The sequence below is a fragment of the Leucoraja erinacea genome, chromosome 4 (assembly GCF_028641065.1).
Source record: "Leucoraja erinacea ecotype New England chromosome 4, Leri_hhj_1, whole genome shotgun sequence".
NCBI classification, from domain to species: Eukaryota; Metazoa; Chordata; class Chondrichthyes; order Rajiformes; family Rajidae; genus Leucoraja; species Leucoraja erinaceus.
In genome coordinates this window covers 41,325,106-41,352,983 of record NC_073380.1, presented here as the reverse complement: position 1 = coordinate 41,352,983, position 27,878 = coordinate 41,325,106, and the positions used below count along the sequence as shown (strand labels likewise).

General features: G+C 39.9%; 1 protein-coding gene across 2 annotated transcripts in view; it reads right to left on the bottom strand.

Annotated features, from left to right (window-relative positions):
* Window positions 1–11,612: 11,612 nt before the first annotated feature.
* LOC129696308 (peroxidasin homolog) overlaps window positions 11,613–27,878 on the bottom strand; it is a 481,759-nt gene continuing 465,493 nt past the window's right edge. For both annotated transcript variants that reach the window (XM_055634091.1, XM_055634090.1), the window contains 2 exons: window positions 16,021–16,134; window positions 11,613–12,340 (listed from right to left, as the gene is read on the bottom strand). In XM_055634091.1, the coding sequence (XP_055490066.1) occupies window positions 12,227–12,340; window positions 16,021–16,134 (228 nt within the window). In that variant the 3' untranslated portion in view covers window positions 11,613–12,226. The remainder of the gene's footprint in view (window positions 12,341–16,020; window positions 16,135–27,878) is intronic.

Genomic DNA, 27,878 nt, shown 5'->3' with positions numbered 1-27,878 from the left:
CCTCTGACATTTTTGCCATTCAACACCTGTCCCTAAACCTCCTCCTTCGACTCTGTCCAGAGACCTCAACAGTCCTTTCAGGTTAGGCTGAGGTTCACTTGCACATCCTCCAATCTCATCAACTGTATCCGTTGTTCAAGATGGGGGCTCTTATACATCGGCAAGACCAAACGTAGACTGGGCAATCATTTGGCGGAACACCTTCGCTCAGTCCGCCTGGATCTACCTGATCTCCCGGTTTGTAAACAGTTTAATTCTCCTTCCCATTCCCACACTGACCTTTCTGTCCCAGGTCTCCTCCATTGTCAGAGTGAGGCTAAATGCAAATTGGAGGAACAACATTTCACATTTCACCAGGGTGTATGAATTTTGATTTATCTAACTTCAAGTAACCTCGCATTCCCTCTCTCTCGATCCCACCCCCACCCAAGTCGCATCAGCTTCTTGTTTTCACCCAACAAACTGCTACCAATGGCCTATTTCTTTCATCATCATTACTTTTTTGCATATCTTTCATTCATTGTTCTATATCTTATATCATCGTCTATATCTCTCGCTCCCATGACTTTTAGACCGAAGAAGGGTCTCGACCCAAAAGGTCACAGAGATGCTGCCTGTCCCGCTGACATGCCAGCTTTTTGTGTCTATTTAAGACATTTTAATTACAATGTTCCCTGAGTGACACTGATGTGTTGTTCATTGCATCTGCCAAACTAATTTTTCAATATTCAATACCTGTTCTCAAACATTGATTAGTACGGGTGTCAGGGGTTCGGGGGGAGAAGGCAGGAGAATAGGGTTGAGAAGGAAAGATATATCAGCCATGGTGGAGTGGACCAGAATAGTGGAGTGGACCTGATGGGCTGAATGGCCAAATTCTGCTCCTATAACTTATTGTGTGAACATGTTTCATTCCTTCTTCAAGATTGCAACATTTACATGCTATGGATATCCATTATGAGAATCCATTTGAAGATGCTGTAATCTCAGCCAGACTGACCAGCCCATACCTTGTACTATGGGACTCAATCAGAATCAACAATATCAAGGGTGGGGTGTTTTCCGTCAATTGCAGGGCATCTACCCTGCAGTTGGTATGAGGCTGCTATGGAAAAGGTTCATGAGAGAGAGTGTCCAGAGTGTCAAGTTTATTTGTCTTATGCACTGGATATGAACCGGAATAATTCAATTCATACTTGCTGCAGCTTTACAGGCACATTAGATGCAGCAACAACAATAAATATACAATAAATTCAGATATTCTAAATAAACCAGAACATAATAGTGCAAAAGCCAAAGTAAACAGAGCAACCATAGTATTACATGATATATAATTGACCATGTTACATATCCAAACAAACTAAATTATCTAGTAATAGCCAGGGACAGGATTCTCACAATTCCGAAAATAAACATTTGAATCTTCACCACAAATTTTCAAGGTCTGAACAATCAGCCCTTGCAGGGTAAGTTGTAACTAAACATTTGGAAATAAATGGCGGAGAAATGGCAGATGGAGTTTAATCCGAGCAAGTGTTATTTGTGCTGTGGAAGGTCAAATGCAAGGGGAAAATATACAATTAATGGCATGACCCATTAACAGCATTGATGTACACAGAGATCATTTGGTCCACGTCCATAACTCCCAGAAAATGGCAACATAAGTAGATGGAGTAGTAATATATACTATGCTTGCCTTCAGTATTGAGTACAGTAGCGAGTATAAGAGGCAGGAAGTCACGATGCAGCTTTATAGGACATTAGTTAAGCTGCACAGGGTATTATGTGCCGTTCTGGTCATCACATTACTGAAAAGATGTGGAGGCTTTGGAAAGGTTGCAGAGAAGGTTTACCAGAAACATGCCAAGATTAGGGGGTATTTGCTACAGGGAAAGGTCTACCAAACTTGGATTGTTTTATCTGGAATGCCAGATGTCGTGGGGAGACCTGATAGAAGGATATGCAATTATGAGAGGCATACATAGGGAACACTGTCAAAATCCTTTTACCAGATTGGAAAAAATCAAATACTGGGCGACCTAGCTTGAAGATGAGAAGGCAAAGTTTAGGAGATGTGTGCAGAAAGTATTTTTTTACGCTGTAGGTGGTAAGTGCCTGGAACATGGTAGCTGTAGAAACAGATATATTAATGATATTTAAAGGGTATTTGGATTGGTATTGGGTTATGTGCAAGTAGATAATTAACGGGCTTGGCATCAGGTTTGGCACAGACATTGGAGCCAAAGGGCCTGTTCCCGCAATTTACTTTTCCGTGTTCTAACTTCCGATGGTCAATGAGCAGGATGACATTTTTTATACTTATACATTTTTAGTTAGCTTTTTTTCTCACCTTCACACTTTAACCTCAACTTTGTCCTGAATTGTTCACCTATGTGTTTCATCTAATACACTAAGCAATGTTTTCAGAATATTATTTCCCAGACCTAACTACCCCCTTTTTCAAAATGTGTGTTAAATATCTTTACACCTACACTATTTTGAATGATATTTTTCCTTGTGTCAAGAGGCCCGGGTTTGATCCTGACCTCGGATGCAGTCTGTGCAGAGCTTGCACCTGCTCTCTGTGACTAATTGGGGTTTGGCTGGGTGCTCTGGTCTCCTTCCACATCCCAAACACGTGGGGGTCTTAGGTTAATTGACCTCTGTAAAATTGCCCCCAGCGTGTAGGGTCAACGAGAGAGTGGAATAACATAGAATTAATGTGAATGGGTGATCTGTGGTCGGCATGAACTCGTGGGGCTGAAGGGCCCGTTTCCATGTCGTATCTCTAAAACTAATAGGGGCTCAGCATCTTTAGAAACATAGAAAATAGGTGCAGGAGTAGGTCATTCGGTCCTTCGGTCCTTCGAGCCATCACCACCATTCAATATGATCATGGCTGATCATCCAAAATCAGTACGCTGTTCCTGCTTTTTCCCCATATCCCTTAATTCCTTTAGCCCTAAGAGCCAAATCTAATTTTCTATTGAAAACATCCAGTGAATTGGCCTCCACTGCCTTCTGTGGCAGAGAATTCCACAGATTCACAACTCTCTGGGCGAAGACGTTTTTCCTCATCTCAGTCCTAAGTGGCCTACCCGTTATTCTTAAAATGTGACCCCTAGTTTTTTGTTTTTTTTGTCCTGTTGAGGGTTTAGTTTGTAGCTGTTTATCGGGTTTTTTTTAAATGTGTATGTGTGGGGGGTGGGGGGTGGGTGGGGGAAACTTTTAATCTCTTCCCTGCATGGAGACCCGACCTTTTCCCTGTCGGAGCTCCGTTGCCGTTGGGGCCTAGCGCCGTGGGGCGGCCTCCACCGGAACGACCTGGAGGCCCAAGTCACGGAGCCTGTGGAGCTGGGGAGCTGCTGAGGAGCCGCAGAGCCTGTGGAGCCTGCTGTGGAGCTGAGGAGCTGCTGGGGAGCTGCTGTGGAGCCTGCTGTGGAGCTGCTGTGGAGCTGCTGAGGAGCTGCTGAGGAGCTGCTGCAGACTTACCTACGTGGAGCTGGCCGGCTTCGGGGCGTGGAGAGCGGCGGTGGCGCGTTGATGCGGCCTGGCGCCAGTGGATGGTGACACCGGGAGCTCGCGGATCCCCGGTGGGAGGCTGCTTTGCGGGGCACCGGCAGCGGCGACTTCTCCCGCCCGAATTGCGGGGTTGAGAGTGACCTGGAGGGGGGCCCTACAACGCCCGGCGCGGCCTTATTTTGCCGCGGACTAGCGCCCGCCGGGGGCTTTGACCTCGACTTCGGGAGGGAAATGGAGTGCAGGGGAGAGACAAGAACTTTGCCTTCCATCACAGTGAGGAGGAGAGCCACTGTGATGGATGTTTATGTGAATAGTGTTGGTGTGTGTTTTGGTTCTTTTATTGTATTGTATGGCTGCAGAAACTACATTTCGTTTGAACCTCATGTGAGGTTCAAATGACAAATAAAGGTATTGTATTGTATTGTAGTTCCTTCCACCTGGTCAAACTTGTTGCTACACTTGAAGGCTTCACCATTGACTACACTCAGTTCATGGCTGTGAGAAAATGAGTGGGCGCTAGCGTTGCCTGCCTTCCTGTGGAATGTGTGGATATTCTTTTCTTCCTGTCCTACTCACCTCTGCCCCCTTTCTCTGGCTCTTGAATAGCTGAGTCAACAACATTTCCTGCACTTGCTTTGAACTGTAATAGTTCACTGACATTGATTCTCTTGCCCTGTTTCAATTCTAAATCATCCTTTCACTCAGAAAAATAATTTGAGCCCAGAGTTCAATGCATATATATCATAGTTACATTGTCTCTGTGACTTCCTTATTATTCCAAGTTTCTAAAATTTACTTTGAAACATTAAACACGAGTCTTGTAGATCAAAGATTTTTTTTTGTAGCAAAGTATTCCTAGCAGTCTCCTCTTGCAGAACAGAATGACCTAAAATTACAGTCTGCAGATTTTATTTTTCTTCCTTTTTGTTTGTTTAAGTTTGATTCTTTACTCTGTTTGGACACATATTTACTTATTGATTAGCATCATTATGCTGAGGCACAGTTCAGAATCATGAACTCTGTGCTGATCAATTTAGGCAGGTGAGTCTGCATGTCTTTCAAGATACAGTCAGGATAAAATACAGTATGTTCTGTACGACAGCTTTTTTTTGTTTCTGCTGGAACTGTGAGTAATGGCATGAAAGAATACCGACCCCCATAGATGCTGCCTCACCCGCTGAGTATCCCCAGCATTTTTGTTATCTCCCTGGTCAATTCGTCCCTTCCCACCCAAGCCACCCCCTCTCCTGGCACTTTTCCTTGCAACCTCAGGAAATGCTACACTTGTCGCTTTACCTCAGGTAGGTTATTGCGGACTGAGCGAGGTGTTCGGCGAAACGATCGCCCAACCTCCGCTTAGTCTCACCGATGTAAATCAGCTGACATCTAGAGCAGCGGATGCAGTAGATGAGGTTGGAGGAGATACAGGTGAACCTTTGTCGCACCTGGAATGACTGCTTGGGTCCTTGAACGGAGTTGAGGGAGGAGGTGAAGGGACAGGTGTTGCATTTCTTGCGATTGCAACGGAAAGTGCCTGGGGAAGGGGTGGTATGGGAGGGAAGGGAAGAATTGACAAGGGAGTTGCGGAGGGAGCGGTCTTTGCGGAAGGCAGACATGGGGGGAGATGGGAAGATGTGGCGAGTGGTGGGGTCACATTGGAGGTGGCGGAAATGGCGGAGGATTATTTGTTGTATTTGCTGGCTGGTGGGGTGAAAGGTGATACAATGTATCTGACAAAGTTTCTAGATGCAAGTTAACACAGATGAATTATTTAACATGTGCCTGGATATTCAAGAAACCCAGACAAGGCTCAACACTTAACCCAATCAACATCTAGCAAAGTAAAGCTTTGCAACATTATATACAACGTGTATGTCTGGTTTGCATTAACCCAATCCCCATTTCATGCAATTTACACCTAATTGTAAAAATCTGCTGGTGTCCCATTCTTTCCCTGCAACTCTTATCTAGGTCACAGACAAACTGGCACCATTCTGCAGCTTGTCCCAGTTCTGCAAAAGGCACGTTTAAATTTACCAAATGGCCTAGCAGCACAGAAGCCTTTACTCAATTTTAGTGTCCTGGCTGCTCCAATTTGACCAGAATTAACAACCCCTCATCCCTCTGCGCTCCAAGGAATAGAGACCCAGCCCACTTAACCTCATATGCTCTAATCCTGGCAACATCCTCGTAAATCTTTTCTGAACCCTTTCAAGCTTGTCTCTAGTGTGTCGGATTTAGTTTTAGTTTTAGTTTTACCGAGTCTGTACCAACCAGTGATCCCCATATATTAGCACTATCCTACACAATAGGGAAAATTGTTATCTTATAATTAGCAGTAAACTTCAAAAAATATTCTGTGTGGTGACTTATTTCTGCCTTGTTGCTCTGTTCCAGCAATGTAATTTCACTTAAATATTTTACTGTGTTATGTAAAAAATTATTAACAAAGCCAATATCATTATTTTATGTGATCCAGTTATTTGTGTAATGATGTAGTGTGTCATTTGTGATTCAATTTTTATGAACTCATCCACCCCAGTTGCACCATACTTCTCAATGGATTACCATATTTCCCGACAATGGACACACCTGCAACAATGGTGCACCCCCATTTTGAGTTGCTAATTTGTTTTAAAAGGCTGGCGGGACAGGATCAAGGGTTTGGATAGAAAGGATGATGTGAAACACCTTCAATAAACAATAGACAATAGGTGCAGGAGAAGGCCATTTGGCCCTTCGAGCCAGTACCACCATTCAATGTAATCATGGCTGATCATCCCCAAATCAGTATCCCGTTCCTGCCTTCTCCCCATATCCCCTGACTTCGCTATTTTCCGCCCTCTGAAGCAGAGAATTCCACAAGGAGGCAATGAGGACCAGGGAGTCTCCATCTTTGCCTGTCGTACAATGTGCTGTGCGGTTCAGGTCTGAGGGACAGGGACTTCCTGGCTCAGGGAGATCAACTTCACCCATTTCTTCTATCCAGAGATGCTGAGTTACTCCAGCATTCTGTGCATATCCTAAAATGTCCTAACCATGAACCTGTCCTAATGTATTTTAATTGTTGCAATAGGAGCTGCCCCAACTACCTCCTCTTGTAGCTTATTTCCTGCTCACTTTCACAGAAGTAACATTGTGTGCAGTGAAGGACGTGGAAGGTCGATGACGGAAAACAATTCGAAACAGTGTGAAAATATGATTATGAATCAGAAACAGTTTTATGTCAGACAAAGAGTTTGGCTTAATAAAATGGATCCATCAATGAAATAGAATTTTCACATCATAAATAGCAAATCATCATGATGCTACACTGCAGGTCTGTAAATAACTTTATCCATGATTATTATATCTAGAGAAACAAGTCTGTGATTGTAATTATTATTACTACTGTAGTGTAAATTAGTCAATGTGCTCTATTTTTTTAATCTTCTATGAAGTGTAAGCATTGAGAATTTCTTAATGCTTCCACTTTACTCTTCTATGCACTGTAAGCATTAAGAATCTAGATGTGAGAGAGAATTGAGAAGTTTGAAAATTTGAAAAGACAGAATAAAATGTCAAAAGTTAAATACAAGAACAATTAAATAAATGTTTGTAGCTTATTGACTTTAGAAACATCGGAGCTAAAAAAACTTACCCAGTATGTCTTCTTAAGGTTCTTCCATTTATATTTCATTACTTTATTTATTTTGTTTAATCAAAATAATAGCTGTGAGGTTGACTTGACAAATGCTGTCGCTGTTGAAAGAAAATTACTTTGGTACGGTTATTTTTTGAGGCAAACTTGCTTCTTGTGCAATGTTTCATCTAGCATATCCATCCTAACCAGCACAAGTATCTCATTTTATGATCGTTTTTCAGTTAAAGCAGCAAGATTTTATCCTTAAAAAAAGAACACAAAGTGCTGGAGTAACGCAACGGGTCAGGCAGCAACTCTGGTAAACATGGATAGATGACATTTCAGGTCGGGATCCTTCTTCTTCCCAACCTGAAACGTCACCTAATCATGTTCTCCAGAGGTGCTGCCTGACCCGCTGAGTTACTCCAGCATTTTGTGTCCTTTTTTGTTGACCAGTTCCTTGCTTCTAACTCTAGATTTTATCCTTCTTGTGTTTAAGTCATAATAAATGACAAAGTTGTGAAATTCAACACACCTATCCATGAATCCATGAACAAGAATATGCCTCCATGAGCATATTGGTATAAATCCCCCTTCCTCTCACATCTGCCCAGTGGATAAATTGCTTTAATATCAATACAATCAATGGTGCATTGAAGGGATTTTCTAGGGAACAGGACACGTTCCTAAAGACAGTTAGTCCCACTATATTTAAGAGGTTTGTTTACAAGGACTTGAACCACAATGTATGTACAAAGTGGTGCTAACTATACAAAGTATAGATAGGTAGTGAATGGTCAAAAGATAAGACACAAAATGCTGGAGTAACTCAGCTGGACAGGCAGCATCTTTGAAACGAAGTAATGGGTGATGTTTCAGGTTGAGACCCTTCTTCAGACAGAGTCAGGGGAGAGGGAAACAAGATATGAAAGGATACAAAGAGCATGTACAATAATTGTCAGACAGGATGTGGCAGACTAAAGGGCTTATTTTTGTGCTATATTACCATGGCACTTGCTGCAGCTCATTGATTGTTAATAACACAAGTCGACAATTAATTTTATGAAGCATATAAACAGCTCTTCAAGCTGCTTAATTAAATGGAAAATACTTTATGATCACTTTACGTTGTTGCAATTAAAAGAAACATATCTATATATCTACATATCTAGACACGGTTGGGTTCATATGTAAAGCTGGGGTGTGAAAGGATATTCTTGCCCTGGAGGAACCAAAATAAAGATTTACTAGACTGATTCCCAGAGTGACAGAACAAATATATGAGGAACAAACAGGTCAGTTAGATCTATATTTAGGGGAGCTTAGAAGAATGAGAGGGGATCTACATATAAGATTATTAAGGGTTTTTACATGCTAGAGGCAGGAAACATGTTCCCGATGTTGGGGGAGTCCAGAGCCAGGGGCCACAGTTTAAGAATAAGGGGTAAGGCATTTAGAACGGAGATGAGGAAACACTTTTTCACACAGAGAGTTGTGAGTCTGTGGAATTCTTTGCCTCAGATGGCGGTGGAGGCTGGTTCTCTGGATAATTTCAAGAGAGAGCTTGATAGGGTTGTTAAAGATAGTCAGGGGATACAGGGAGTAGACAGGAACGGGGTGCTGATTGTGGATGTATGATCACAGAAGGATGTGGAGGCCAAGTTATTAAATATTCTCTAAAAGGGAATGGATGTATATAGAAACATGGAGAATAGGTGCAGGAGTAGGTCATTCAGTCCTTCGAGCCAGCACCGCCATTCAATATGATCATGGCTGATCATCCAAAATCAGTACCCCGTTCCTGCTTTCTCCCCATATCCTTTGATTCCGTTAGCCCTAAGGGCAATATCTAACTCCCTCTTGAATATATAAAGACAAAGGAATTAATGGATATGAGGAATGGATGGGAACCGAGTACTGAGGTTGATGATCAACCACAGTCATGTTGAATGATGGAGCGGTTACAAAGGCTTATTGCTTTTGGCATTTCCTATGGCCCAATGCATCCAAACCTTCAGTCAAAACTCACTTCCCAGCTCTTGATCCAGAGATTTGTAGGTTATGGTTCTTCAAGTTCTTATTCCAGATACTTTATAAATGCATTTTTATAGAAGCATTTTTTCTGCATCCAGCACTGTTTCAGCCAGTTAATTCCAGATCCCTGTCAATGACTGAGTGATTTGTTTTTCATAGTTCCCTTCCAATTCTTCTATCAGCTAACTTTGAATATATGTTTCCTAAAACATCTCCAATACCAAGAAACTGCCTTAGAAGAGTAAATAGCAACAAATATATTTACCTTCACTGAGAACAAGAATGTGCTGCATTTGGTTATCCAAAAATAGTGGCTGAGACAATATTTTATTTTTCTAAAACATTGCCAATAAAGCACTTTAGACTTTTCACATTAAAATCGTTTAATAGTGTGCATTTTGCAGACACTACAGACAAAATGTGATCACTGAAACAGAGACAACATCAGTGTCATGGTATCATTGTAACTTTAAAAAAGTAATTTAAAATCTACAGTACATTTTGTTGTACTCTAATTCCATAGCTGGTATGCAGAAAGGCTTGTACAATACAATAAAAAAAAGGAACATTTGGATGAATGTTCCCACATAGAAATAGCAGGAGAGAAAAAACAAAAAGCTAACTTCTCAGTGTCAATGCTTATAATTCACATGTACCTCCATTAATCACCCTACTTTATGCAAACCCATTAACATGTCCTTTCATTCCTTTCTCCCTGTCTAGCTTCCCCTTTCATTCAGAAGGAACTCAAGAAGCTATTTCCGATGAAGCAAAAGGTCCAAAAAGAAAATTAATAGATATTAGCTGAGACTTAGAGGCAGCACTTTCATCTCCGGGTCAGAAGATTGTAATTTCAAGTCTCAAGCCAGAGATTTCAGCACAAAAAATGTGGATATAATAGAAAAGACCGGCAATATTATTAAGCCGATAGAGTAAGGGACTTCACCTGCCTAATATATATTCCTCAGTCAACGGTGAATATTGAAGCTGAAAGTATTTTTCCTGAATAATAATCATTAATTAAAAAAAAGGCAGGCACAAAATGCTGGAATAACTCTGTGGGACAAGCAACATCTCCGGAGAGAAGGAATGGGTGACATTTCAGGTCGAGACCCTTCTTCAGACTAATAAAAAACAAAGTGCATTGGAGAATATGGGAATTCAAAATGGTGATTTCATTGCCTGATAAGGATTTTAATAGACCCAGGTTTTTAATTCATTGGGTGCATTAATATGATAAATGAAATTACTATTTAAAACAAAATCACACAATTATATAAAGATAAATATAGTCTTTATATAATCAGGAGATTGTTTTTATTTGAAATAATGATTTTATTTATCATCTTCATTAAGGCAGAAATGTAAAGATAAATATTAACTTTACATTTCTACAATGAATGCAGAAAAAAAAATCATATCTAATATATACGAAACACAAAATGCTGGAGTAACTCATCAGGTCAAGCAGCATCTCTGAGGAACATGGATAGGTGTTTTTAGGTTTAGGATTCTTCATCAGACTGGATGGGGAGAATCCTGGAAGAGACAAAAGAATCAGGACTCAATCTCTGAGAGTTTCAAATTGTGAAGCTAGAGGAAGGAATGTAGGTGGAAGGAGAAGGTGGTGGGGGAGGGAGGATTAGGTGCTAGTCCGTGGAGCAAAGTGTAGAAGCACGGTGGAGGAGGTAAATGTTGGAGGATGATGTGTTAGATGCAGAGGGAGGTGGGGGTGAAAGGCGAGGACCAGAGTAACTCTATTCCTCTTTTGGCTGGAGGGATGGGAAGCGAGAGAGTAATATGGGGCACAGATGAGACATTTCTCCCCACCCCAACAATCAGTTTGAAGAAGAATCCCAACCAAAACGCCACCTATTCATGTTCTCCAGGCATGCTGTCCATCCTGCTTAGTTATTCCAGAACTTTGTATCTTTTTTTGTAAACCAACATCTGGAGTTCCTTATTTCCAAATCTAAATTATAAATGAGTAATGAAATCCGTTTGACAAGTATAGAATTTATTAAACTATCAAGGTCTGTGATAACAACTTGCCCACATACCTGCAACATTTTAAAATAATATCAATTATCCTTCAAGAAAGAACTGCATTGTATATTGCTGTAAATTTGCAGCACCGTTTATCAAAGAATATGATGTTACATAAAACATTCATAGTGTTCATGAAATATAGGTATAAAAATGTTTTAGTCACCTTTTTAAAAATAAATCACTGTACAATGCTAAACATGATAAAAGATTGGTATTTACTTTAATACCATACTTTATAATTGACACATCTTACATCAAATCAGTGTTATATTGGTACTATAGCTGAATTGATACAAACATTTTATAACATTAGAAACAAAAATATAACCAAACAATAATTAATTTTCGACGCAAAATGATCAGCACCATATTTTTGAACAATACATTCCTGACTTTCTGCAGGTATGAGGTACATTTGGTAGAATGAAGGCGATGGATCTTTACACCATCCCCATCATGGCTTTGGAAGCTTCCTCATCAACAATATTCTGACCACACAGATGGAAAATACCAAATGGTTAGTCTCTGGACAGTGTATGTGAACCCAACATATAGTCACCTCTCAGTGAACTTTACCATAATATTTATCACTGTTTCAAATAATAAATTAATAAAAAATGCAATCTTAACTGCGTTATCTATGTAATATGTTTTGACATCTTGACACAGTGATAAATCATAATGGTTTTTAAATATATCACAACGATCTTTTCCTGTGAGCAGTTTAACATTCGAACTGTAAGTAGGTTAGTTCATAATTCATTACTGAGGTCCACCTTTGTTCTTAGATCAAACTAACATGTGAGACATTGCTTAAAATGGAAAATGAATGAGTGCAGTAAGGCAGCAGTAGCCAGAATGTGAATAGAAAGTTCTTTAATTTTTCCCAATGGTTTTGTTTATAATCAGACGTCAGTAGGTGATGCAAAAGGCTGAGAATTGCTTTTGTTCTTTTTTTTCCCCAAGAAGGTAGCTTCTCTCGACTGCACAGCCGAACAATCATTTTCTGCTTTTTGACTTTGCACAGACAGGACAACATCTCCCTTTCTTTTTGATTGCTTTGGAACACTTCAGAAGGGGACATTTCTCCACATAGCAGGTAATTTGGCCATTCTAGGGAACAGAAGCGACAGAATAAGCATCAGTGATAATACATCGACAAGACCAAACATAGACTGGACGGTCGTTTCGCTGTTCACCTTCGCTCAGTCAGCCTGTACCTACCTGATCCCGCAGTTGCTAAGCACTTGAATTCCCCTTCCCATTCCCACACTGACCTTTCTGTCCTGTGCCTCCTTCATTTTCAGGGTGAGAAAATGCGAATGGGAGAAACAGCACTTTGTATTTTGCTTGGGCAGCTTACAGCCCAGTGGTATGAACCTAAATTTCTCAAACTTCAAGTAACAATTGCATTCCTCCTCTCTCCATCCCTCCTCCACCAAAATCGTATGAGCTTCAAACTCGTCTGGTTGACTCTCATTGTCTGTAACTCCTTTTCATCTAGCCCCTAGCGAACAATGTGCAGGAAGGAACTGCAGATACTGGTTTAAACCAAAGATAGACACAAAGAAGGGTCGCAACCCAAAACGTCACCCATTCCTTCTCTCCAGAGATGTTGCCTGTCCCGCTGAGTTACTCCAGCTTATTGGCTCTAGCTAACAATGGCCTGTTTCCTTTATCATCGTTACTTTATTGCATATCTTTCATTAATTTGTTCTATATCTTTCTACACCACTGTCTATATCTCTCGTTTCCCTTTCCCCTGACTCACAGTCTAAAGAAGGGTATCGACCCAAAATGTCACCCATTCCTTCGCTCCAGAGATACTTCCTATCTCGCTGAGTTACTCCAGCATTTTGTGTCTGTCTTCAGAATAAGTATCAAGGTGTGGCTGCAGCTGCAATGTTGATGTTAGCCTCTGCACTTCTTGTAGGAAAGCAGCCTTACAGTCATACATTTAAGTTACTCATTATTTTTCTTGATGGTGGGAATTTATTCATGATTATTTCTTGCCCTATTTCTATCTCAAATGTATATTTAATCTAAATGTAAATTTGCAAAAATAATTCTTAAAATTGTATTAAATAAAAATATCTTGTCTGAAAATTATGTGAGTGTGTTGGCTGGAACACGCTGTAAACCACATTGAAGTTGTGAAAGGGAGAGGGGTAATTTTTAATCGCTGATTATTCAGAATAATCAAGAAAATTTAATTATCAAATGTACCAATTACAGAGCAATGAGATTCTTATCTGCAGCCTCAAAGCAGGCTTGTAAAGACAATAATAGTAGAAAACATTGAATAAACAAAACTAAACCATTCAGCTCCGCAGTCAAATCTGCAACTCATCCAAGGCATTCGACTTGGACCAACGTCTGAGAACAGTGAAAGGCAGCAGTTTATGCTCAATGGTGCTTTATGCTGATCTGAGTTTCACACTGATCTTCTGCCAATATTACTGCAATTTATCTTAAGAAAGCAACAGCAATGTTTCTATATGAATAATACAATGCTATCAAACATGGTGCAAAGTCTAACTATCAATTAGAAACAAATGGTAAATGGAACTGAATGTGGCCAGGAGAATATAATGAGATGAAGGCAGGCAGTAATAGGAAGCGCAATAAATGTAGATACCGCATGTTCATGAAATCTGGGGAAAAAAAATCATAAAATACTACAAAAAACTCAATTGTTCAGGTAGCTTTTGCAGAAAGAATTAACATCTCAGGTCTGGGACCTTTCATTAAAACTGTTGTAAAAGTACCTGGTATATTTGCTTCTGCGGTGGATTACTTGTTGAGCGAGAGGAGGGAAATAAAACATATTCTCATATTCAGAAAGACGAGGTTATGGGAAGGGGAGATTCAGCCATTACAAAGAAATCTAATGTGGAAGCAACGATGCAGAAATGTAGAAAAGAATGGATCGACTGGGCTTATATACACTGGAATTTAGGATGAGAGGGCATCTTATGGAAACATACAAACTTCCTAAGCGATTGCATAGGCTAGATGCAGGAAATATGTTCCAGATGTTGGGGGAGTCCAGAACCAAAGGTCACAGTTTAAGAATAAGGGGTAGGCCATTTAAGAATAAGTGGTAGGCCATTTAGGACTGAGATGAGGAAAAACATTTTTACCCAGAGAGTTGTGAATCTGTGGATTCTCTGCCACATAACGCAATGGAGGCCAATTACTGGATGCTTTGAAGAGGGAGTTAGATATAGCTCTTAGTGCTAAAGGAATCAAGGGATATGGGGAGGAAACATTGATTTTGGATGATCAGCCTTGAGACATAGAATAAAACAGTGCGGAAACAGGCCCTCCGGCCAACATGTCCCAACTACGCTGGTCCCGTACTTGCCCTATATCCCTCCAAACCTGTCCTATCCATGTATCTGTCTAACTGTTTCTTGAACATTGGGATAGTCCCATCCTCAACTACTTCCTCTGGCAGCTTCTTACATACATCCAACACCCTTTGTATGAAAATGTTACCTCTCAGATTCCTATTAAATCTTTTCCCCTTCACCGTAAATCTATGTCCTCTGGTCCTCGATTCCCCTACTCTGGGCAAGAGACTCTGTGCATCTGCCCGATCTAATCCTCTCATGATCTTATACACCTCTATAAGATCACCCCTCATCCTCCTGCACTCAAAGGAATAGAGCCCTTCTAGTCCTGGCAACATCCTCGTAAATCTTCTCTGAACCCTTTCAAGCTTGACAATATCTTCCCTATAACATGGTGCACAGAACTGAATCGATCCACATCCTGCTGCAATCTTTCACAACCATCTTCATTATCTGCAAAACCACTCACTTTTGTATCTTCAGCAAACATGCTAATCTTGCCTTGTATGTTCTCATCCAAATCATCAATGTAGATGACAAACAATAACGGGCCCAGCACCGAACCCTGAGGCACACCACTAGTCACAGTCCTCCTGTCCGAGAAGCGACCTTTTACACCATCACCCTCTACTTCCTTCCATGCAGCCAATTTGCTATCCATTCAACTATCTCTCCTTGGATCCCATGTGATCTAACCTTCCAGAGGAGCCTACCATGTGGAACCTTGTTGAATGCCTTACTGAAATGATCATATTGATGGCGGTGCTGGCTCGAAGGGCCGAATGGCTTACTCCTGCACCTATTTTCTATGTTTCTATATTTCAGAGACCAGCACACAGTGCAGGTAACACTTCAGTTGAAGAGGTCCTAGCCAAGGGACATTCCGCGTTCTCATGCTTTATATGATCATGCCAAGCATCCTTTGTGCCAATCATACTTCTGATGCTTCCTAGTGATTTCCCTTTTGAGACTGGTGAATATTGGGCATCACTTTGTTTTTTTATAGACCTACAGCATGGAACCCAGCTCTCCGGCTCAATGAGTCCATGCTGACCATCGATTACACATTCACGCTAGTTCCATGTTATTCACTTTCGCATCCACTCCCTGCACACATAGGACAATCTACAGATGCGCTTAACCTACAAACCCCCACGTCGTCGGCATGTCGGGGGGAAACCGGAGCACCCGGTGAAAACCCACACGGTCACCGGGAGAATGTGCAAACTACATTCCGACAGCACCCGAGTATTGAACCCAGGTCTCTGGTGCTGACACAGCAGCTCTACCAACTGCACCATTGTGTTGCACTGTAGGCAAGTATTTCAATTTCATGGCAGCAGCTGAGCTTTGAGTCCCCACTAATTTCTAGATTCACCAAACACTATAAATATTCTTCATTGAACAACTGAATATTATCTGTACTTCTATCCATACCTTACACCAGCAGGATGTACAATCTTCCTTTTTCCAATTATCATTTTCATTCATATGATTTCCCAGTTCATCTGTGCAGCCATGTTGTTTCAGGCGTGACTCCAAATGGTCAATCTGAAGAAAAGTTGACATTACATTACATGTATATAGATTAACTAAACCTCGTAGAACTGTTATATTGCTTTGTAACATTTCATGTTTCATTAATTAATGATGAAGAATGTCATCCTTGTTTGTTATATTTACTTGTTAACAGCTTGTTCTCATTGATTTCCTGCATTGTGACTCTGTGAAAGGCTAACAATGTTATAGTTAAGTAGAATCTATTAATTTCATTCGCATCAAACTGACTGAAATTAAATATTAATTAACATTATTGATTAAATTATTTTACTGACATTCCAAATTCACCTTTAGTATACTGAGGAATTCTGTTGCAAATAAAACATGATTTAAACATGTTTCCTATTATGTAGAATGGATGTATAATTGACTTTGTACTGCGTATCTATCTTAATCCCCTCATTAGCCTTTGATCTAGGTGTTTCTCTGTGCATTTGCACATTAGACATACAGATGGCCAAATGGAAAATCACAGATGTGAGGTGACTCTTTGATTCTCCTTGAGGATATCTTATAATTGGTCAAATAGGAAGCTAAAAGATATGTGGAACCTCACCATTCAGTTTTTCATCTGTGTCATGTGTTTAGTATGAGATACAGTGCAGAAACAGGCCTTTCAGCCGACCAGCGATCACCCATATACTAACAAGATCCTACACACCCAAGGGACAATTTAAAAATTTACCAAGCCAATTAACCTTCGAACCTGCATGTTTTTTGGAGTGTGGGAGGAAGCCAGAGCTCCTGGAATAAAAACCACGCAGGTTACAGAGAAAAAGTGCAAACTCCATACAGACAGCACCCATAGTCAGAAATTAACTCAGAAAAGGTCTCTGGCACAGTAAGGCAGCAACTACAATGCTAAGCAATCGTAGCGTGATCTTTTATATCTCTGCGTCAAACCATTTTGAACTCATGGGACAAGTGATTGGTTGATGCTGACTCACTTTCCGCGTATAGAACAATCACAATTATCCAAACATACTAAAGGCAGAATTCGCAGGGCAAAGTCCCCTCCTGGTGTAAGGTCTTTTCTGAAGCGTATGAACAAATTGGGTCTCACGTACTATAAATTTTCCAATGGATGGCCCTCAATCAATACGTTCTTGATCCAACATACACTTTCACTGTTTAATAAACCTAAGTAAGCATCATTCAATTTTTGAGCAAATATTAATGAGAAGTCATGTGCCATAAGATTTTAAAAAAGCCTCGTTGGCAGCTATTTGCAGGTTATGCTTATTAAAGCAAAAATGCAAGAATCCGGAAGTTTAGACACTCTCCAGCAACTTGTGGGAAATAAATATGCCGAGATATTGGGCTTTAGGCAATTTCATCATACTAAATCATTGTTGTGTAAACTGCTAATGCAAAATTAGAAGTTCTAAACAAACAGGATATCCTCAGTTTATGTGATTGTTGTCCTGGGCTGATCCCTCTCAGGAGCATTAAAATTCCACCTCAACTCTTCAGATTGGTTAAAGTTTACTTGGCAGGTTGCATTCGCCAGCTGGCCCGGTGAGAGGGAAAACGGAGGAAGTGCCGATGTTGAGATGAAGGGAGGACTGTAGAAAATGACAATTAACTAGGGGAAAATGGAGTGGGAAGATTTAATGGAGCAAGGTGTCCTGGAATAGGCTGCACAGAAAGATGGACCAGGCGGACTACAGAAACAAGAAACTGCAGATGGCATGGATTGATGATGTTTCATGTAGAGTTCAGACCCAAATCGTCATCTATCCATGTTCTCCAGAGACGTTGCCTGACCCTTTGATGTACTCCAATGCTTTCTGTCCCTTAGAGAACTGATTATGCTTGGTTACCTTTGATAATCCCAAAGCCCTGTAATCAAGCCAAGCCTCATGAATCAAGATGTCTGAGCTAATTTTTCTGACTTCTCACTAGGTTTTTCCATCTTTGCAGAGGGTTGCTAATCACGACTTTCTTTTCAAAACAATTTAACAAATCAATGTGGAATGGGAATTAGTGTGAATTTTATGCAAGGTCTTGACCTAAAACGTTAATTATGTTCCTCTCTGCACTGAAGCAGCCTGACCTGCTGAAGGCTTCCAACATTTTCCATTTTTATTTTCAATTTTTTCTTTGATTTTAAAAACTATAGTGGACACATTAATTAAATTCATAACATCAGAGAACATATTATCTATGCATACCTGACAGATTTTGCGATGATTTTGTGTTTATTTTGGAGTTACTTAATAAGGTCAAACATGATTATCTTTTGATTGATTTCTGTTGTTAAATAATAAAATTGGGTTGCATTTATAGTTGGCATCACCATATCAGGGAAACACAACTAGGAAAAGAAACAGGGATTTAAGTAAATCACGACAGGAAGTGTACAGTCTAAAATTTTATTAGTTTAATAGTTTAGGTGTGTTTAAGTGTCTCCTTAATGCAGATATCTCTCATCTCTCAACACCTAGCATTTCCTCCAGTCTTTCCATCATCTTTGGGAACTATTATTGCTGTTTATTAACATGAGGACCAAAATTGTGCCAATGAAAGTCAAAGAAGCCATTATGAAACTGAGAAACAAGAATAAAACTTTTAGAGACATCAGCCAAACCTTAGGCTTACCAAAATCAACTGTTTGGAACATCATTAAGAAGAAAGAGAACATGCGTGAGCTTGATAATCGCTATGGGACTGGCAGGCCAAGGAAGACCTCCACAGTTGATGACAGAAGAATTCTCTCTATAATAAAGAAAAATCCCCAAACATTTGTCTGACAGATCATAAACACTATTCAGGAGACAGGTGTGGATTTGTCAATGACCATTGTCAGCAGAAGACTTCATGAACAGAAATACAGAAGCTACACTGCAAGATGCAAACCACTGGTTAGCCGCAAAAATAGGATGGCCAGGTTACAGTTTGCCAAGAAGTTCTTAAAAGAGCAACCACATTTCTGGAAAAAGGTCTTGTGGACAGATGAGGCGAAGGTTAACTTATATCAGAGTGATGGCAAGAGCAAAGTATTGAGGAGAGAAAGAACTGCATATCCATGTGCCTCTCTCAAAGCCTCTTAAACACTGCTGTTGTATATGTCTCCACCAGCACTCCTGGCAGCACATTCCAAGCACTCCATCCTCTGTGTAAAAATAACCTGGTCCACAAATCTCCTTTAAACTTTGGCACTTCCATCTTACAGCCTTGCTCTCTATTCTTTGATTTTTCAGTCACTCGGAAAAAGGTTCTGTCTGAGAAGGCAAACCTTATCTTTCATAATTGTATAGACATGAATCAGGTCTCCCCTCACCTCCAGCGTTCCAGAGAAAAACAATCCAAGTCTGTCCAACCTCTCCCTGTAGTTAATACCCTCTGTGCATCTGTGACATCCGATAACAAAGGTGCATCAATCCAACAGAGTAGCCACTCAGATGCAACAATTCTCGCATATAACAAACCAAGAAGTGGAAACTATATTACATTTTACTATTTTGCATGAAATTGAAGAAGGAACAGCCGTAGGTTTAAAGTAAATGTTAATGTGTCATTGTCTTTAAGAGTCACAGTGTTAGACTGCACAGAAACATGTCCTACAGCCAAACCTGCCACCTCCACTACCAAACAAATACGCAGTTCTCATGTGGAATTGCCGCCAACTGCAGGTACCTCTCCAAGTATATTTTAACTAATGCCAATAAAAGTGGGATGTCTCAGGACCGTTCAATGGTAGGTGTTCGAATAACCACGTCATTCACATTTCTAGCTGTTGCATGGGTTGTGATTTTATTTGATGTGCATCTAATGTGGAAATTACATCAGGTGGGCAAAAGAGAATTTAGGCCAGAAAGGTCTGGTCAAAATTCTAGAGGAGCATGATTCAATTGGGAAAAAAGGTCAATATTAGTATAATTTAGTTTTAGTTTAGAGATACAGCGCGCAAACAGGCCCTTCGGACCACCGGGTCCGTGCCGACCAGCGATCCCCACATATTAACACTATCCTACACACATGAAGGACATTTTGTTTTACATTTACCAAGCCAATTAACCTACAAACCTGTACGTCTTCGGAGTGTGGGATGAAATCAAAGATCTCTGAGAAAATCCACGCAGGCCGCGGGGAGAACGTAAAACTCCGTACAGACAGCACCTGTGGTCGAGATCGAACCCCGGTCTCCGGCGCTGCAAGCGCTGTAAGGCAGCACTCTACCGCTGCGCCACCGTGCCGCACATTCCAATGCAGAGGATAAATAAAGTAATTTTCCAATGTAAAGCTGAAAACCCACCACTTTGCTGTAAAATCTGTAATCTACAATGACTTAACCTTCAATGACTATCCTGTTAATATTCTTATAATTGGTCAACAGGTATATGGGATTACATGGGGGTTACAGATTTCCCAGTGAGAGAGGGTGGCTGTGATTTTATTGTGAGCCATTTTGTAGTTGTCTCATATCAATCAAAGTTTAGAGATACAGCATGGAAACAAGCCGTTCAGCCTACCAAGTCCGTGTTGATCTATGATCTAGTACACTAGCTCTGTCCTATACACTAGGGACAATTTACAGAAGCCAATTAATCTACAAACCTATACGTCTTTGGAATGTGGGATAAGCCGGAGCACCCGAAGGGAACCCACGCAGTCACAGAGTGAATGCACAAATTCTGTAGACAGCACCGTAGTCAGGATCGAACCCGGGTCTCTGCCGCTATAAGGCAGCAAATCTACTGCTGCGCCGCTGTGCCGCCTTAAGTAAAGGAATTGCATACATTAGCTGTTCCATCTGATGTGTGAGTAAGCAACTAATTCAGGCCTGTGTCCATATCCAGACTGCACTAATGAAATCTTCATCCCTCAGCAATCTGCTACACCAAATCCATGTGTGCCACTTTGAAATATCAATGGATATCATTTTTGTATTAAAAGTTATCTGCAGACAAAAAAAAACAATACTTTGTGTTTATACATCACCCTGACTTGGAAATATGTTACTGGTCCTTCATCATTACTGGATCTAATTCCTGCAATGTCCTTCCGATCAGTATTGTTGGATACCTTCACTAGAAGAACTGCAGTGATTCAAGATAACACCTCACACAACCTTCTCAAACACAATTAGAGATGATGAATAACTATTAGCCTTGCCAGTTATTCCCAAACTTTCTCCCAAAAAAGAAAAAAAATTCTACAAACTAAATATCATGCAGGTTTTTTAGGCTGTTTTTTAGACAGTCAATGTTGATGTTGCCACAAACAAAAATTGAAAGAAAGCCAAGAGTCCCCCCTGCATCAAAGCTTGCACTTTAAATAAACATGAACAAAATATATGAACTAGTCAGGCAGCATCCGCAGAGGGAATGGATAGGAAAAGTTTCGGGCCAGAATTGTTCTTCAGACCCAACCCAAAAACATTGCCTGTGCATTCCCTCCATAAATGCTGTGTGATCTGTTGAATTCCTCCAGCACTTTTGTGTTTGGCTCAAGATTCCAGCATCTGCAGTTCCTCGTGTCTCCAAAACACATTAGCTGCTTATTCATCTCATGCAGGTTTTGTGAGATTATGCTTTGTTTGTTCGCATAAAAGTCACAGCCGTTTGCTGTACTTCATTACCAAAGCAGAGGCCATTTGAGGATTTTCAGAAACATGGTGGAGTTCTGCATAAATAGAAGTGCTGCAGCCATGAAATAAAACTGGAAGTGAATGTGGTTCTGCTACTCCTGGGGTTTCAAAGATAGCATATGGAGTGAAGGTACAGATAGTGATTAATTGTGTTACATAAAAGGCTTTTCTGAATATAAAGAATCTAAAGCGTTGCAGTTGAAAGACTGTTATTTTGCTATGATTACTCCATTGAATTAATTTAACCCGAGGGAAATGGTTTATCATGCTTCAGACCCTTGAGGTTGATTAGCATTCTTTATGGCATTTTGACACATTTAGTCTAGACAATATGGCGAGGCAATTAAAAAGCTAATAACGCATGGGGATATTGCCAGAACAGTGGAATTACAGTTTTACTAGGGTTATGTTTAAAGTTATGCAATGCAATGCAATTATTAAGCTACATCTGGGGTATTGTGTGCAGCTTTGGATGCTACACCTAAAAAGGACTATTTTAGGATGATGGATGATGTGAAAAGAAGTAAAACAAGCAGATAAGAGCAAAAAGAATGTGTGGAAAACAGTGATGAGAAAATATTGAAGGGTCATAATCTATTTAAAATAATTAGTTATTGTAATTAACCATTATAACCTTACAGTTAAGACAACATTTAAAATCAGATATCATGGTTATAAATTGACACTAATGTACATTTTTATTTAATGATCGAAGAACATAAGAAACCAACTTGCAGGTAGAATAGAAGAGTGACCAAATCAACAAATTAGCAAGTTGTCAGAGCACGTTGGGAGTTTTAGCTAGGCACACGGAACTGAAGATATAGGTTTACAAAAAAATACACACAGTGCTGAAGTTACTCAGTTTCTCCAGCAGTTTGTGTCTTTTTTGAGGAATATTTGGTCCTGCTTATAACACAAGCAGTAGCTAAATTTCTTTCTCTTGATCTTCAATTTTCTCATGTTTGTATAACACCAGGAGCTAAATTTTCTTTTAAAGTTTTTATTTAATTAAAAAGTGAAGGTGACACAAAGCCTCACACATTATATGTGGTCAAAATTCTATTTATCTCCAAATAACATGCCAATATTTTACATGGATTATGTGGAATATACACTTTATTCTGAAAAATAAACCAACACATGCAAAAAAAAAACCCACATTATTAAAGAAAAAAACATTTTAAGTTCAATATTTAAATGGGCCTTCGAAGGGATATTAAATTGTTGTATCAGCTGAGATAATAATTCAATACTAGTGATGATAATAAGCTAATTTAAAGTGCCGTGTCCTTTGCATATTCTAAAGAATACAACTAAAGAAATTGGATTACATTTGTAAAGTGAAACTACCCCTAGTTTGATATATTTGGCACAAACAACTTTTCTACAGAAATCCTATTAAATATTGTCAGGCTAAAGTTTGATATATTATAGTTCAATATTACTGGAAACATATTTTTAATTTTATAAAGCTATGAATAGTGCAAAAACTAAATTATTGTGTATCATTTGGATTTGTCTGGTTAATAATAAACATTAACAGAAAATAAAATGAATTAATGTGAATGTAAATAAGAAAACTACCAGCCATAGTAAAGTATTATCATTGCAGAATCAGATGTTCAAATTATTCAAAAAAATATGTAAAAGTAGATGAGACTCAGACTCATTCACATTGTGAATTCACCTGAACTGGAGCATTTAGAAACTTAGAAATTAGGTGCAGGAGTAGGCCATTTGGCCCTTATTTATTATGCCTTTTCAATATTTGCTCATCACTCATTCACAATTTTCATTTGGAATAATTCTTCTTGCTCTTCCCTGCTTGCTTCACTCCTTTTCAGTTCCCTCTATTTGTCTGATTTCTCTTTTATAGCACAACAACCAAAACTATGCGCAAGATCCCAAATTTAGCTTGATCATTGCATTGCGTTATTTCAAGTATAACCTTGCTTGTAGAGTCAGTAGATTATTAGTTGAAGAACCTCGACCGAAATTTTAACATAAAAGTATGGGTTACTAATTCAGCATAATAGGAAAAGAATATTAGTGAAGTGGTGTTTGGATGAGATGTCAAACCGAAAATCATCTGCCCCCTCAGGTAAATATAAAAGATCAGAAGTTACATGAAGAAATTAATGGAGTAGGCAAACGGACAGAAAACAGAATCCAATACAGAGAAGTGTAAGCTAATTCAAGAGAGAAAGGAATAGCCCATTATAAATGGAAAGGTGCAGAGAACAGGGGGCATTTTAGAGAGCATTTTAGCGACAGGGGGAACGTGCAAACTCCATACAGGGAGCACCCTTAGTCAGGATCGAACATGGGCCTGTGTGCTATGAGACATCAACTCTACTGCTGCGCCACTGTGCCGTCCAGTAGATATCTGGAACCAACTGCCAAAGAGTGTGGTGGAGATAGTATCCCTCGCCATATTTAAAGTAGCATCTGGACGATCACTGAAAAGCCATAACTTAGTAATAGAGTTATAGAGTCAGTCCGGAAAAAGGGGCTTCGGCCCGACTTGTCCTTGCCGACCAAGCTCGTCCCAACACCTTGTGTTTGGCCCATATCCCTCTTAACCTTTACTATCCATGTACCCATCCAAAAGTCTTTTAAGTGTTGTTATGGTACCTGCCTCAACTACTTCCTCTGGAAGCTCGTTCCATCTTGCCACCACCCTCTGTACGAAAATAGGAAATAAACCTGCAGGAATACAGACTAAGGCTTGGAAACTGGAATTAAACTGATATTCATTTTTCAACTACCGATGATCCAATGTGTCAATGGCATCCCCTATGCCATAAAATAATTTCTATGATCAAATGGTATTATTTCAATGATTCTATTACATTATTTTGAATTAAGTAGGGGAAATGTCCCCAATACTTATCCATCAGCCAGCAAATTGCTATGATCAGATTGCTATTTTTATGACTTTAATGTGTGTATTTTGGCTGCTGTATCTCACATTTACTACAATGGCAATTCCTTAAGGGTGAATAATTAGCAATGAAGCACTTTGGAACAGTTAAATATTATGCAAAGCAGTACACCACTCAATTTGCATCAACTAGCTTTAATTTCCGGGGCTATGCCCAATGCAGGGAAAGAGGAAAACCGGGAGCATTTCCCAGCTAAACATGTGGGACTTTCACATCATATACTTTTCTACTACTCAACCATTCATTCAACAACTCTAATTAATTAATCAATTTATTAATTTAGTCATGCGCGGGTATGCTATTCACAGCAGGGTATGGTTATGCTAAACAGAACTCACATGGAGATTAAATCCCTTACTATTCATCAAATGAAGACTCTTGTGTGCAGAAAGCAAGTGCACAATTTTGAAATTATGAGCAACACTAAAATCCATTGAAAATCTATAAATTTAAAAAATGTTATGTTGGTCCTTGTTTCTCAAGTTCCGTGGTCTCCACATCAAGCATAACAAAGCCTGCCATGCGTTTCTTATCCCAGATGACACAAAAACTGCTGGAGTCATAAATGGCGAGAAAGAATGTCTAAGGAGAGCAGGACACAAATCAGCTGGAAAACTGGTCAAAGTGGTGGCAGATGGAATTTAATCCAGACAAGTGTTAGGTAATGCAAGTTCGGAAGTCTAATTCTGGTGGAACATGTAGAGTAAATAGCAGGCACTTTTACAGTGTTGATCTACAGGGAGAGCTTGGGGTGCAAGTCTGAAGCTCCTTGAAAATAACGATAGATGGATAGGATAGTGCAGAAGGCATTTTGCATGCTTGCCTTCATAAGCCAAGACATTGAGTATAAGGAGATAAGGCACAGATGCTGGAGTAACTCAATGGGTCTGGTAGCATCTCTGGAGAAAATGGATAGATGACATTTTGGGCTTCATCACCTATCCATTTTCTGCAGTGATGTTACCTGACCCACTGAGTATTTTGTGTCCATCTTTGGTATAAACCAGCATTTGCAGTTCCTTTTTATTTAATTGAGTATAAGATAACATCATGTTAGAGGTGTACAAACATTGAGCAACCCACACATGGAGTACTGTGTACAGTTCTGTTTACCACAATGCTACAGGAAGGATGTGATAGCAATAAAGATTGAACAGGAAAGATTGGCTGGGATGTTGCCTGGAATAGAGGGCAAACCTTATAAGGGACAGTCTGAGCTTATTTTTCACTGGATTTGATTCAGGCTGAATAAAATAGTAAGGTGTGTGGATAAGGTATATAATCAGAATCTTTTTCCCAGTCAGGAGAGTCAAGAACCAAAGGACGTAAAGGCAAAGATTAAAAGTCCCAACTAAAGGTGAAGGGAGAAATATGAAGAAGTTCCGAGAGTTAAGATTTTCTCATAGAGGGTGATAGTTATCTGGAACAAGCTGCCGGAGGAGGTGATGGTGGCAGATACAATTATAATGCATAAAAGGTGTTTGTACATCTTGAACAGGGAAGGCATAGATACAGGCCTAATGCAGACAAATGGGATTATTTTAGACAGGCATCATGGTTGGTTTTAATGAGGTGGGTTAAAAGAGGTACATTTCTGTGCTGTTCAATTCTACGATTCAGGCTATGCTTCGTCATGTTTTAATGTTCTAACAGTCCAAAGGGTTTCTACAGCTATATTAATAGCAAAAGGATAACGAGGGATAAAATTGGTCCATTGGAGAGACAGAGTGGACAGCTATCTGCAGAGCCAAAAGAGATGGGGGAGATATTGAACAATTTTTTTTTCTTCGGTATTCACCAAGGAGAAGGATATTGAATTATGTGAGGTAAGGGAAACTAGTAGAGTAGCTATGGATACTATGAGGTTCAAAGTAAAAGAAGTACTGACACTTTTGAAAAATATAAAAGTGGATAAGTCTCCAGGTCCTGACAGGATATTCCCTAGGACATTGAGGGAAGTTAGTGTAGAAATAGCCGGGGCTATGACAGAAATATTTCAAATGTCATTAGAAACGGGAATAGTCCCCGAGGATTGGCGTACTGCGCATGTTGTTCCATTGTTTAAAAAGGGTTCTAAGAGTAAACCTAGCAATTATAGACCTGTTAGTTTGACTTCAGTGGTGGGCAAATTAATGGAAAAGATACTTAGAGATAATATATATAAGCATCTAGATAAACAGGGTCTGATTAGGAACAGTCAACATGGATTTGTGCCTGGAAGGTCATGTTTGACTAATCTTCTTGAATTTTTTGAAGAGGTTACTAGGGAAATTGACGAGGGTAAAGCAGTGGATGTTGTCTGTATGGACTTTAGTAAGGCCTTTGACAAGGTTCCTCATGGAAGGTTGGTTAAGAAGGTTCAACTGTTGGGTATAAATGCAGGAATAGCAAGATGGATTCAACAGTGGCTGAATGGGAGAAGCCAGAGGGTAATGGTGGATGGCTGTTTATCGGGTTGGAGGCAGGTGACTAGTGGGGTGCCTCAGTGATCTGTGTTGGGTCCTTTTTTGTTTGTCATGTACATCAATGATCTGGATGAAGGTGTGGTAAATTGGATTAGTAAGTATGCAGATGATACCAAGATAGGGGGTGTTGTGGATAATGAAGAGGATTTCCAAAGTCTACAGAGTGATTTAGGCCATTTGGAAAAATGGGCTGAAAGATGGCAGATGGAGTTTAATGCTGATAAATGTGAGGTGCTACACCTTTGCAGGACAAATCAAAATAGGACGTACATGGTAAATGGTAGGGAATTGAAGAATACAGTTGAACAGAGGGATCTGGGTATAACCGTGCATAGTTCCTTGAAGGTGGAATCTCATATAGATAGGGTGGTAAAGAAAGCTTTTGGTATGCTAGCCTTTATAAATCAGAGCATTGAGTATAGAAGCTGGGATGTAATGTTAAAATTGTACAAGGCATTGGTGAGACCAAATCTGGAGTATGGTGTACAATTTTGGTCGCCCAATTATAGGAAGGATGTCAACAAAATAGAGAGAGTACAGAGGAGATTTACTAGAATGTTGCCTGGGTTTCAACAACTAAGTTACAGAGATAGGTTGAATAAGTTAGGTCTTTATTCTCTGGAGCGCAGAAGGTTAAGGGGGGACCTGATAGAGGTCTTTAAAATGATGAGAGGGATAGACAGAGTTGATGTGGACAAGCTTTTCCCTTTGAGAATAGGGAAGATTCAA